The following is a 12545-nucleotide window of genomic DNA, read 5'->3' as shown; positions in this document are numbered from 1 at the left end:
GACAAAAATGGAAACAACCAAAGTACAACAATCCTCACTCAACGGAATCCAAAGTAGGATGGCAAAGAGGCTCACAAAGCCTTTCACATCAATACGAAAACCAAATGTAGATGTTTGGCTTGGCTCTTATCCTTGCCTCCTTTATCCAATGCAGCTTATATGTTTATTTCTGTAAGTTTTTTTTCAGAAATAAAAACTAGAAAACAGCATAGTTCTTTTACTTACCATTTTTTAATGCAGTGTCTCTAGCATGCCCCGACGGGACCCGTTTCACCCACAAGGGCTTTCTCAAGCGTTCATAGAAGAGCTCTTATCAGCGTCCAACCTCATTTGGGGCTAGAGAAAAACTGCTTCTCTACATTTGGTTTTTGTATTGATGTGAAAGGTTTTGTAAGCCTCTTTGCCATCCTACATTGGATTCCTTTGAGTGAGGATTGCTGTACTTTGGATTTTATTGCACCCAATGTGCCTACTAATTTTTAAATTACTTGAAGCTCGCTCTATCAATCTATTTCAGAATTTTTGCATTTGCTTTGGATTGTGCCCAATGGAAATGGTGAAAATCTTAAAATTTGGTTAAATGGAAACCTTTTTTAATTTTTAATAGCTGCACGTTTATGGCAACATTAGTGCAAGGCCATTAATTGAAAAAATGGAAAATCGGCCATTATACTTCTGTGGTAAAAATGGCCTTCGCTTGCTAAGGTCACTTTACATCATAGCTTAGTAAAAGGATCCCAAAGTATTCTGCATGAAAATATGCAACCTGCCCATGTGCATACCCACCTGTCAAATATGCGCTATTGCAGATATGCACATATTTACAGAATTCAACAGGCACATATCTGACTTGTATAGACACATATATAATAATTTTCTAAATACTAAAGTATATAACTGGGGCATCCATGTTAGTACTTACTTCATAGATTTACCCATATACAGTATGAAGAATGATGTGGAAAATATCAGGGTGTGGAGTATTGGTTTTGTGGAAATAATTTTGGGTACTCTGCAGCTTATTTATCTCAGTTCCTATTAGTTTTAAAAATGTAACCGTACCCCCCTTTTACGAAAGTGCGGAAGAGCTTTTTAGCGACGCCCGGTGCGCTGAATGCTCTTCGCTGCTCCGATGGTCACAGAGTTCCTATGAGCGTTGGAGCAGCACAGAGCATTGCTAAAATCCTCTTCTGCGCTTTTGTAAAAGGGGGGTGGGGTTAAATTTTACTCAACATCATATAAGACAAGAAAGCCGATTGATATGAATACTCTCCGGCAAATACTGTAGTATTATCACTCTAAGGCACTCTTATATATGTTCACAAAATAATAGCATAAAAAGCTGTTTGTCACCTCTTAATACATTTTAATAGATATTAAAATGAATAGAAAGTATTTTCTATAACTGTATATAATCTGTCTTTTACAAAGTCATGAAGAATACAGTTAATTAGCTGGTAAATATCCTTTTCTACTTCTTTTTTAATAAACTGACACTTTCACAGACTTTTACATTATTTACACATGAAAGCTGCATAATGAAATCATTCCAGTGGCCAATGTATTGGCCTCAGATTCAGCTGTGGTGATTTTTGTATTTCACAAACTCTTTCTTTAGTCCTGGTGTTCTTGTACAGAATCCTGATGTTTCCATTATGCTGCGACGCATTAAATACGCAATTTCACAGTTTTCCCATACTCTTTCAGATTTTCTGACACACGTGCAGTCTTGATTTTGAGGAGTATGTGGCGTCTTTCCATACTTTACAAGACAATCCTTTAGCACAGTCACATCTCTGGAAAATTTCCAGCCCGTGTGAACCTTTTTTCCTCTGCTTGGTGCATACTTCTCCCTGACGCAACACAGGCTTGCAAATTTTGGTCCAGAAATGGCGAGCGCAGCAGAAACCATCAATGCAGTCTGTTGACCGCAAACAAGGGTCACCTTCATGTCCTACAAAAAAAAAAAAAAAGAACGGTATATTGATGAACATTATACACGAGAAAAAGGACTTTGAATAATTTACAGTAGGTATAAGTATTTTGGTGATTAACTTTACTAAGCCACAGTAGAGGTGTCTACTGCCACCCGGATTGCTAAATGCTCCGCCACTGCTCCAGTACTCATACTTCTATGCACGTCGGAGCAGTATAGGAGCATCTAGTGCTCTATCTTCTCCATCACAGCCCCTTCCCTCTGGAACGGAATGCCATCTCACCTTCGATCGGAAAACTTACTCGACAAATTAAAAACCAAACTAAAAACCTTTTTATTTCAAGACGCATACCAAAACTCTGGATAAGATCCTTTTTCTTCCATCTTTAATTGTTAAAAACAACCACTTTTAAGAAGTGACCCCCCCCTTCCCTCCCCTATTCATTCTCTCCCTTCCCCTTCCTACCTCCATTTTATTTTTATTTTGACTTCAATTTAATTTTGAGTCTTCCCCTCCCACAGTACCTATTGTATCAACTTTGTCCTTATCTGTCTTTGTCTGGTTTTTATGTTACCCTATTTTACTTTTATTTTTATTATTACTTTTTTAAACTCTAGAATGCTGGATGTTATCCTACAGACTAAAACTAAATCCCGACAAAACAAAATTTTTACTAGCTACCCCCAATGACAAAATCAAAGACACTACAATTCAAGTGAAAGGATCTACTTTCCCCCTCGAACAAACCTTAAAAATACTGGGAGTCACACTAGATAAACATTTATCCCTGGAGAAACACACAGATATCACAATCAGGAAAAGCATCTCGGTGCTATGGAAACTCCGCACCATTAAAAAATACTTTGACGAAACCTCATTCCGCCTGCTAGTACAATCCTCCATCCTTAGCATACTAGACTACTGCAATATCATTTACTTGAGCTCCACGAAGAAAACCGTTAGGAGACTTAAAATGATCCAGAACACTGTGGTCCGCCTCATATTCGGCCTGAAAAAATGGGAACATGTCACCCCTTTTTATCACAAACTTCATTGGCTACCCTTTGAATCCAGAGTCCTATTCAAATTCGCCTGCTTCTATTATAAAACAGTATTTGGCCTATCCCCAAGCTACTTAAACCCTCACTTCTACCTGAATCGCATAAACAAGCACTCCCGCAGAATTCAGCTGTTCGCCTTCCCCTCCCTAAAACTATGTCACTCCAAAAGATTCCTTGCCAAAACTTTTGCCTTCCAGGCTGCCAAACTGAACCCATGGCTAGCCCAAATTGTCCTTGAGGCCCCCACCTACCTCGGGTTTAGAAAATCTCTCAAAACTCACCTATTCCATGGACAAGACACCTAACACCCCTCTCCAATGAACCACAACCTCCTCCTTTCCCCTTCCACCTCTCTACCCAGCCTACCCACCTCAATCCTCCCCCCCCCCCGACCTACACATTCCCTTCTCTCTCTAACCTCAACTACTTCGTTGCTTCTAACTTTGTTCAATTGTTGTGAACCACTTGTAATTTTTTTGATAAACAAATGTGAACCGCCTAGAACTCCTTGGGTATGGCGGTATACAAAAATAAAGTTATTATTATTGTTATTATTATTATAATTTAAGCAATTGTAAACCATCCAGATATTTGTTTGATGGTTGGTATATCAAACTGTAAATAAACTAGGAAACTTGGCAGGTCGCAGTAGAAACCTCTACTGCAGCTTTGTAAAAGGGGGGGTTAATGTTTTTTGATTCCGTGGTTCTGTTGTTGTGAACCACTTCATGACAAATATGTTTGAGAGAAATGGTATACAGTACTCCCCTGAAATTCGCAGGGGTTCTATACCAGGAACCCCCGTGAATTTCATGGTTTCTCGCCTGTCAAAAGGCAGGAGAGGGCAGCTGGAGCACCGGCGGCTGAAGAAAATCACTCGCGGTCTGCTCTGACCGCCTCTTCCTGTAGTAAAGTCAGGCTACACCAATCAGGACCTGTTTGACATGCAGCTCCTGATTGGTGTAGCTCAACTTTACTACAGGAAGAGGCGGTCAGAGCAGACAGTGAATGAGCGAGTCTGCGATTCGCAAATTCATGGGTGAACATTGTAAATAAAAAACACAAGACGACACCTCTGCTAAATAAACCACTATTAAATTTGTCTCACTAGTTATTGAAGTGTTTTTTAAATGCATTTGCAGATTTTTGCCATAAGCATGTAGTTTTGGAGGCTGTATAACCACTGGTCTAGAAGATCTCCAATATCGAGTCCACTTAGGGGTCCATAGTCAACCAGCAGCAATTGGAATTTTGCTGACCTTTGCTGGCACTAAACCTGGAAATTCAATTCAGGCTTTGTAGAGCTGGCTAATACATAGACGATTAAATGTGATATTCAGGATCTAATCAGTTATGGGTTACCACATAAACAGATTCTGTAACAAAGGTATGCTCCCAAGCAGTGCACGCTAAAAGCTGAACCGCCTGGTAGCATACACGGTTCGGCAGCACACCTTTGTAAAAGCCTGCCAAAGACAGGACTGACTGCCATCGTTTTTATTCAATTACCCTGGCCTGTTATGTGCTGAATATCAGCACTTAAGCAGCCAAGGGCTGACTCTGTCCCCGGAATTCCCCCAAAATATGAGGGGCTGCTGAAAAGTTCTCAGCCCAGCCAACAAAGTTGGGGCAGTCTCTTTTTTTCGCTCCGTCGGAAAAATATGGAACAATAAAAAGTGGAAAATCGTTGGACTAAGGGCTCCTTTTACGAAGGTGCGCTAAGCGTTTTAGCGCACGCACCGGATTAGCGCATTCTATAGCGCACGCTGGCCGAAAATCTACCGCCTGCTCAAAAGGAGGCGTTAGCGGCTAGCGCGCGCAGCAATTTAGCGCGCGCTATTCCGCACGTTAAGGCCCTAACGCGCCTTCGTAAAAGGAGCCCTAAGTGTTTAGCCCTGATGGAGACAGCCCCAACTTTGTTGGCTGGGCTGAGAACTTTTCAGCGGCCCCCTTGTCGCTAGTATTGAGTTTGACACTAACCGGTTAATTTCAGAGGTGCTAACCAGTTAAGGGCCACCAAAAATGACCACTTAGTTCCGAACAGGTGATTTAACTGGCCAGGAGCCGTTTCCGGCCAGTTAAATCACGTTGAATATCGACTCTATCGTGTTTGAAATATCAGCCTGCAATTTTCCTTTAAAAATATAAAATCCACCACGGAGCAAGGGATTTTATCACAAATATCACAGTGAAGGCAATTCTATAAATTGAGGCCTAGAGGAACGTGCCACTTACACGTGTAAAAGGCACCGTTGATTGTCAAGCGCCTATATTCACTTGGCACTTTTCTATTAGGTAGCAAGGTGCCTAATTGCAAGGGGGTATTAACAAGTAGGGGGTGCATTGGGAATGTCTCCTAGTTGCACATATTCTAGCAAATTCTATATAGTCCGCCTAAAGTTAAGTGCCATCTAGCCAATGTAGATGCCTAACTTAATTGATTAATAGGCTTAATCAGCACTGATAACTGGCACTTAGTACCTTATAATTAGCTTTAATTGATCTTAATTGAAAGTTAGGCTCCTAACTCGAAAAACACAATTCTATAAAAAGTGGGCACCTAGTTCAAAGTGCTTCGTCTCTAGCAGTATCCAAATCCATGCTAAAAGCCCACTTTTGAAGCTACTTTTAACTCCTAATCCTAACTCCAACTCACCATAAGATACCTATGTTCATCCTATCATTCCTTCTGCAAGAAAATCCCCAGCTCCTATTTGTCCTGTCTGTCTGTTCTAATTAGATTGTAAGCTCTACTGAGTAGGGACCGTCTATTATATGTTTAATGTACAGCGCTGTGTATGCCTCGCAACACTATAGAAATGATAAGTAGTAGTAGTAGTAAGTGCCTACATAAAAGTGGGTGTGGTTATAGGAGGATCATGAGTGTGTTTTTGAGTTAGGCGTCTTTTGGGGAATTAGGCACAGGTATTTAGGTGAAAAAAAACCAGTCATAACTAGGCTGTGCCTAAAGTTAGGATGGATAGTGAAGCCTAAACCCGCGTAGGTGGTACTAAGCATGACTCTATGCCAGTGGTCTCAAACTCAAACCCTTTGCAGGGCCACATTTTGGATTTGTAGATACTTGGAGAGCCTCAGAAAAAACAGTTAACGTCTTATTAAAGAAATGACAATTTTGCATGAGGTAAAACTCTTTATAGTTTATAAATCTTTCCTTTTGGCTAAGTCTTAATAACAATATTGTCATTTATAGCTAAAGAGACATATGATCAAGAAACCGTTTTATTTTACTTTTGTGATTATGATAGACATACCGAGGGACTCAAAATAGTATCTGGCAGGCCGCATGTGGCTCCTGGGCTGCAAGTTTGAGACCACTGCTCTCTACAATGCGCCTGACTTCTATAGAATCATGCTCAGTGCCTTACTAGTCAAAGGACCCATATCATGTTACAGGTAGTGCCTCTGCTATCAATCACTGTCTTTGCAGTAACTCTCTGCACACACCCTACATTTACCACAAATTTGCATTTACTGCACATTAGCTTATGCGAAGTTCATAACAGTTTACTAAAAGAATGACGTTTTTAAAACTATTTTAGATGAGTGCTATTAAGGGACAAACAAGGCACAGTTTATTTTTAATTTTCACATACTTTCACTGCAACATGCAATGATCAAAGATTAAAAATATGGACACTTCCTCTCTATCCCCCTCATCATTCCATGCATGCTCCCTCAAGCCCCTCGTTATCGCCAGAAATCACACATTCTCTCTTAATCTTCCTCCCAGGCCTTGCAAGGCCAAGCCAGCATTACGGTATCTCCTGCCTCCCTTAAAAAAAAAAAAAAAAAAGTGAAACATAGCATGGAATGTTGCTACTCTTTGGGTTTTGGCCAGGTACTAGTGACCTGGATTGGCCACCGTGAGAACGGGCTACTGGGCATGATCCAGTAAGGTTATTCTTATGTTTGAAAAAGTACACATGTCCTAAAAGGTATCTGCAGAAATACCTGTTAATATTACAGACATGCCAAGATACACACATTAGACATGTGATACATTAATTTGCTGCCCTTCTCTAGTTCACATGCCAAAGTGTTCTCTGGCCCACTTCCTCCTTCCTCCAGGTTCAGCAGTTGTCACCTTTGCCCCTGGGGTAGGGTTACCATAAGTACGAGTAAACCCGAACAGATCCTCTCTTTAGAGGACTGTCTGGGCAACCAGAGGGATTTCTAAAACCCGGCAATTAGTCCGGGTTTGGGAAGTCCTGAACTCAGAGGCCACATCTTGAAGCCTTTGCGTATCTGCAGCTGTCACTGTGATGACATCATATGCACGCATGCATGCTGCGATGTCATTGCGTCAACGTCCACACATGTGCGAAGGCTTCCAAATGCGGTCTTCAAGCTCGAGGAGCTTCGTGTGGGGGTGGAGCTGGAGGCGGAATGGGGTTGGACTGGGGGTAGAACAGGGCGGGGCCTGGCATTCTCTTTTTTCAAAGAGGAAATCTGGCAACCCTACCCTGGGGGGTCCTTTAAACTTGCCCTCAATCATCACTGGTACTAGCAGCAGTAGCAGCCACAGCAGTCTGCAGGGTCTTCTCTCTGCCAGTGTTGCCTCCTCTGATTCTACTTCCTGTTTCCAAAGGGGTGGTGCCAGCACATAGAAGACCCAGTAGAACACCCACAGTCTGTTTTCAGAGCTGCCTCTCCTGCTACTATCACCAGTGCCAGCAATCAAGTGCAAGTTTAAAGAGTGCACATTTAAAGGACCCCAGAAGGAGGAAGCACAGATGCCAGGCGGGGGGAGGAGGGGAATGGGAATGAGGGAAGTGGATTAAGGATGAGGGAGGTGATGGAGAGGAAAGCGGTGATGGAATTCAAAAAAGCGTGGGATAAACACAGAGGATCTCTAATTAGAAAACAAATGGTATAAATTAAAGAACTAAGGCCAGTATTGGACAGACTTCTATGGTTTGAGCCCCATATATGGTGATTCAGTGTAGGATGGGCTAGGGAGGGCATCAATCGGAACTCCACTAACTTGAAACATGAGGATGTTACTGGCCAGACTTTACTGTAGATATTCTGCAAACAACGGGATGGTTGGATAGGTTGGGGTGAGCTTAGATGGAAACTTCAGCAGTTGGAACCTAGGACAATACCAGGTGGACTTTAGTCTATGGCCCAGAAATATCAAAGAAGAGACATGTATTTTTAATGAAAATAACTAATGTGCAGACTGGACGGACCATTCAAATCTTTATCTGCCGTCATTTACTATGTTACTATATCAGGAGGGGAGAAAAAAAGAAAAAGGAGAGAAATAAGTGAAAGATGCAGAATTGGGAAGGGTGGGAGGGAAATGAGTGAGAGATTCTATACCACCAGGAGGAGAGGAAAGCTAAAAGACGTGGCACTTGTGGGGGAAGAGGAGGAAATATTGGAACCGAGGGAGTGGGGGAAGGGAAGAAAATGATGCTGGGACCTGCAGAAGATAGGAAAGACAAAGGGATGATGACAGAAATGTAAAGGGGATGGGGACACAGAAAGGTGATACTAGATAGGGAAAGAATACAGACACTGGGAAGGTAGGAAGCAGGGACACAGGAAATATACTGGACACAGAAAAAAATGAATGGTAGGCGTGGAGAGAGAAAAAATATCAAATGGAAGAAGAGATCCTGGCAAGAGAGTTAAGAAAAGAAAGCGGAAAGCAGAAACCAGAGACTGGGACCAATATAATTAGAAAAATAAAAACACTGGATGACAAATGTGCAAAAAATAATTTTTATCTTCTATGTATTGCTTAGAATATGTCAGTTTTTGAAATTTACATCTACCAGAGCTGGTTTTCAATATGCGGGGTCTGTGAGAAAAACCTCCAGTACTCTACAGCATAACAATGGTAAATCTCTAGCTTTGGGATGGGCCACCCTTGGCATTTCTGATATTATATTTGAGTTTTAAAAAGCATTTTGAAAAAGAACTGGTAACACGGAGTCTGTGAGGCTGCTGGGCTCTGCAAGGTTGTGAGACTATTCAGTCCATGGGGCTGCATTGTTACCGTTGCGGCCGGCGCTAAAATGCTAGTGCAGCTTTGTAAAGGAAGGGGTTAATTTTTGCAGTTAACATGTAATAAGTGTAAAAACTTGCCACCCTTTAACAAACCCCATAGGTTCCATAAATCTTCCATTTGTATGTATGAAATCTCAAGTGATGTTGTTCTCTTTTAACATTTTGTTTTGTAAAATGGCTATTTCCACTGTTCATTCTGAAAAAAATACACTTGTGTTTACCACAGCCTTATATGCATCTAATGCAGTGGTTCCCAACCCTGTCCTGGAGGAACATCAGGCCAATTGGGTTTTCAGGCTAGCCCTAATGAATATGCATGAAGCAAATTTGCATGCCTATCACTTCCATCATATGCAAATCTCTCTCATGCATATTCATTAGGGCTAGCCTGAAAACCCGATTGGCCTGGTGTTCCTCCAGGACAGGGTTGGGAATCATTGATCTAATGAAAGGCTCTACATTAAAGTGAGCCTTTTGAAAAATACACTCCAAATTGGATAATCCTTTTGCAACTTATACATGCAAGGTTGGACTTGTGGGCTGCAATGGTACGGTCTAGAGGCATCTGCTTATACTACTGACTAAGGCCCCTTTTTATCAAGCTGCACTAGGGTTTTTTTAGCGCAGGCCGTTTTAGTAAAAGCTCTGACACTCATGGAACTCCGATGAGCGTCGGAGCTTTTACCGTAGCGATTTGTGATAAAATAACCCTGATGCAGCTTGAGAAATGGGGGCCTAATTTATGAAAGCAGTTAACTTAGGTCAAATGTATCCAATAGAATTGAATATTCATAGTAAGACTTTTATCGTTTTCACTAAAAGAGTCTTTAATATTTCTGATTCCAAATACAGCTCCACTGATCAAATGCATGGGTTTGGTGGCCCATACTGAATTTACAGTGGGGCCAATATGTTCAGGTTTTTATGTTTATTTATTTTGAACTTTTACACTGTGCACGCTTGATGTTCTTGACAATAAAGCTGATTGAGCCATAAAAATTAGACTTACCTTTTACATGTCCTAACTTTGAGTGGTGTCTCCCTAGATTTTGCCAACCCAAGTCCTTGTCAGAGAGCTGTTCATTTTTTTTTGTATGCCCATCTAGAGCTGGGATGTGAGCAGTCAGGATGCTTTCTGTCAGTGGTATGCAAATACCTGTCTCAAGAAAGATAAACAAAGCATCACAAACTGGAAGCATTATTTTAGGGCACAGAATATGGTTCATTTTGGACACAAGTAAACCAGCACTAATTCTGATCTATTTGCCAACTCGCTGAGTCTGCAAATATGATTTATTGAATCCATTCCTGGTCCTATCAAAGCTAAACTCAAATCTGCTTCAAGGATGAATCTTGCTTACATAGAAACAGAAATATAATGGCAGATAAAAGCCAAATGGCCCATCCAGTCTAACCATCTGCAGCATCCACTATCTCCTCCTGTCTCTAAGAGATCCCACTTGCCTGTCCCATACTTTCTTGACTTCAGACCCAGGGCTCCTTTTCCAAAGATGCGCTAGCGTTTTTAGCGCAAGCAGGAAATTACCACACGCTACGCTTCTAGAACTAATGCCAGCCCAATGCTGGCGTTAAGGTCTAGCACGTGTGGCAAGGTAACGTGCACAAATCCGCGTGTTAAAGCCCTAACGCGGCTTAGTAAAAGGAGCCCACAGTCTTTGTGTCCACCACTTCTACCGGAAGACTATTTCATGCAACTACCACCCTTTCTGTAAAAAAGCTTGAACATAAACTGTGAAATGATTATTTTCATTATTAGATATTATAGACAAGAATATATTATATGTCCTTTCTTCTGCTCTGTCATCTGCCTGATATTCAAAGTAATTCAAGCAGGCAGGAGATGCTGCCCTCTAGTGGTAGTATGTAAGACTACCTCTACAGCTTCACAGCACTTTCAGCACATGGAACCACTAGGAACAGGAGCAAGTGGGAAACATTGCTGCCCGGGATACCCCCACTGGATGCCAAACATGTAGGTAGACCCTGAGGGGGGGGGGCAGTCTCAGTGGGGACTGATCTATGTAGAAAGTTGATCTCAGAGAAGAATTCCAGAAGGGGGTTGGAATCAGAAGTGTGTGTGTGGGGGTGGAGGGGGGGAGGTTCAGGAGAAGGGTATTTGAATTGACAAGGGGCCAAAACCCACAAGTGAAGGCAGCTAGCAATAATCTGATCACAACCAAATATTCAGCAGCAATGCCCAAATAGTCCCAGTATGGCAAAGCTTAGGTTCTTATACGAGGTCTGTTCAAAAAGTTCCGGGAATTGCACGCCAACGCAGTGGCGTACCAAGGGGGGGGTCGGGAGGGGCGGTCCGCCCCGGGTGCCAGCCCTGAAGGGGTGCTCCCGGCCTTGCCGTTCAGTCCCCCCACACTCCCGAAGGACCGCTCGCCCCACTGACCTTCCTGCACCACCTGTGAAGCAGCAAGCAGCAGGATTGCGAGGTCAGCTATCCCTGAGCTGCTTGGGCGTTGCTTCCTGCGCCGCGGTCCCGCCCCTCCTCTGACATCAGAGGAGGGGCGGGAACGCGGCGCAGGAAGCAACGCCCAAGCAGCGCAGGGATAGCTGACGTCGCGATCCTGCTGCGGCTGCTTCATAGGTGGTGCAGGAAGGTCAGTGGGGCGAGCGGTCCTTCGGGGGTGGTGGTGGTGGTGGGGGCTGAACGGCAAGGCCGGGAGCATAGGTAGTGCTGCTTCATAGGTGGTGCGAGGAGGCCAGGGGGGCGAGCGGTCCTTCGGGGTGGGGCGGGTGGGCAGGCAGGCAGGCATTCAAGGGGGAGGGGGTGACAGGCAGGCAGGCCTTCAAGGGGGGGGGGGAGACAGGCCTTCGGGGGGGGTGCAGACCTTCAAGGAGGAGAGACAGGCCTTCAAGGGGGGGCAGGCAGGCCTTCAAGGGGGCACAGGTCTACAAGGGGGTGGGCAGGCCTACAAGGGGGTGGGACAGGCCTTCAGGGGGGGTGCAGGCCTTCAGGAGGGTGCAGGACTTCGGGGGGGGGTGCAGGCCTTCAAGGGGGGGGGACAGGCCTTCAAGGGGGGGTAAGGCCTTCAAGGGGGGACAGGCAGGCAGGCCTATAAGGGGGTGGGACAGGCCTTCAAGGGGGGGACAGGCCTTCAGGGGGGTGCAGGCCTTCGGGGGGGTGCAGACCTTCAAGGGGGGGGGACAGGCCTTCAAGGGGGGGACAGGCAGGCAGGTCTTCAAGGTGGGGGGACAGGCCTACAAGGGGGAGGGACAGGCCTTCAAGGGGGGAACAGGCCTACAAGGGGGTGGGACAGGCCTTCTAGGGGGGTGCAGGCCTTCAAGGGGGGACAGGCAGACCTTTAAGGGGGGACAGGCCTTTGGGGGGGACCCTGATTTAGAAGTACACGGAGGGAAGGGGGTGTTCAAAGAGACGTGCATATGCCAAACTTTGGGGGGGGGGATGAAGAAATAATGGGTCTGAAAATAGAGGAGAGGGAGAGAAATGATGGACCATTGGATTTAGGGAGGGAAG

General features: G+C 44.1%; 1 protein-coding gene across 1 annotated transcript in view; it reads right to left on the bottom strand.

Annotated features, from left to right (window-relative positions):
• Positions 1 to 462: 462 nt before the first annotated feature.
• Positions 463 to 12545, bottom strand: part of DKK2 (dickkopf WNT signaling pathway inhibitor 2) — a 106756-nt gene continuing 94673 nt past the window's right edge. Inside the window, exons 3-4 of the mRNA XM_033956502.1 lie at positions 10047 to 10193; positions 463 to 1954 (exon numbers count right to left, since the gene is read on the bottom strand). Of these exons, the coding sequence (XP_033812393.1) occupies positions 1704 to 1954; positions 10047 to 10193 (398 nt within the window). The 3' untranslated portion in view covers positions 463 to 1703. The remainder of the gene's footprint in view (positions 1955 to 10046; positions 10194 to 12545) is intronic.

The sequence above is a fragment of the Geotrypetes seraphini genome, chromosome 1, assembly GCF_902459505.1.
Source record: "Geotrypetes seraphini chromosome 1, aGeoSer1.1, whole genome shotgun sequence".
Classification (NCBI taxonomy): domain Eukaryota; kingdom Metazoa; phylum Chordata; class Amphibia; order Gymnophiona; family Dermophiidae; genus Geotrypetes; species Geotrypetes seraphini.
This window is presented reverse-complemented; position numbering and strand designations above follow the sequence as displayed.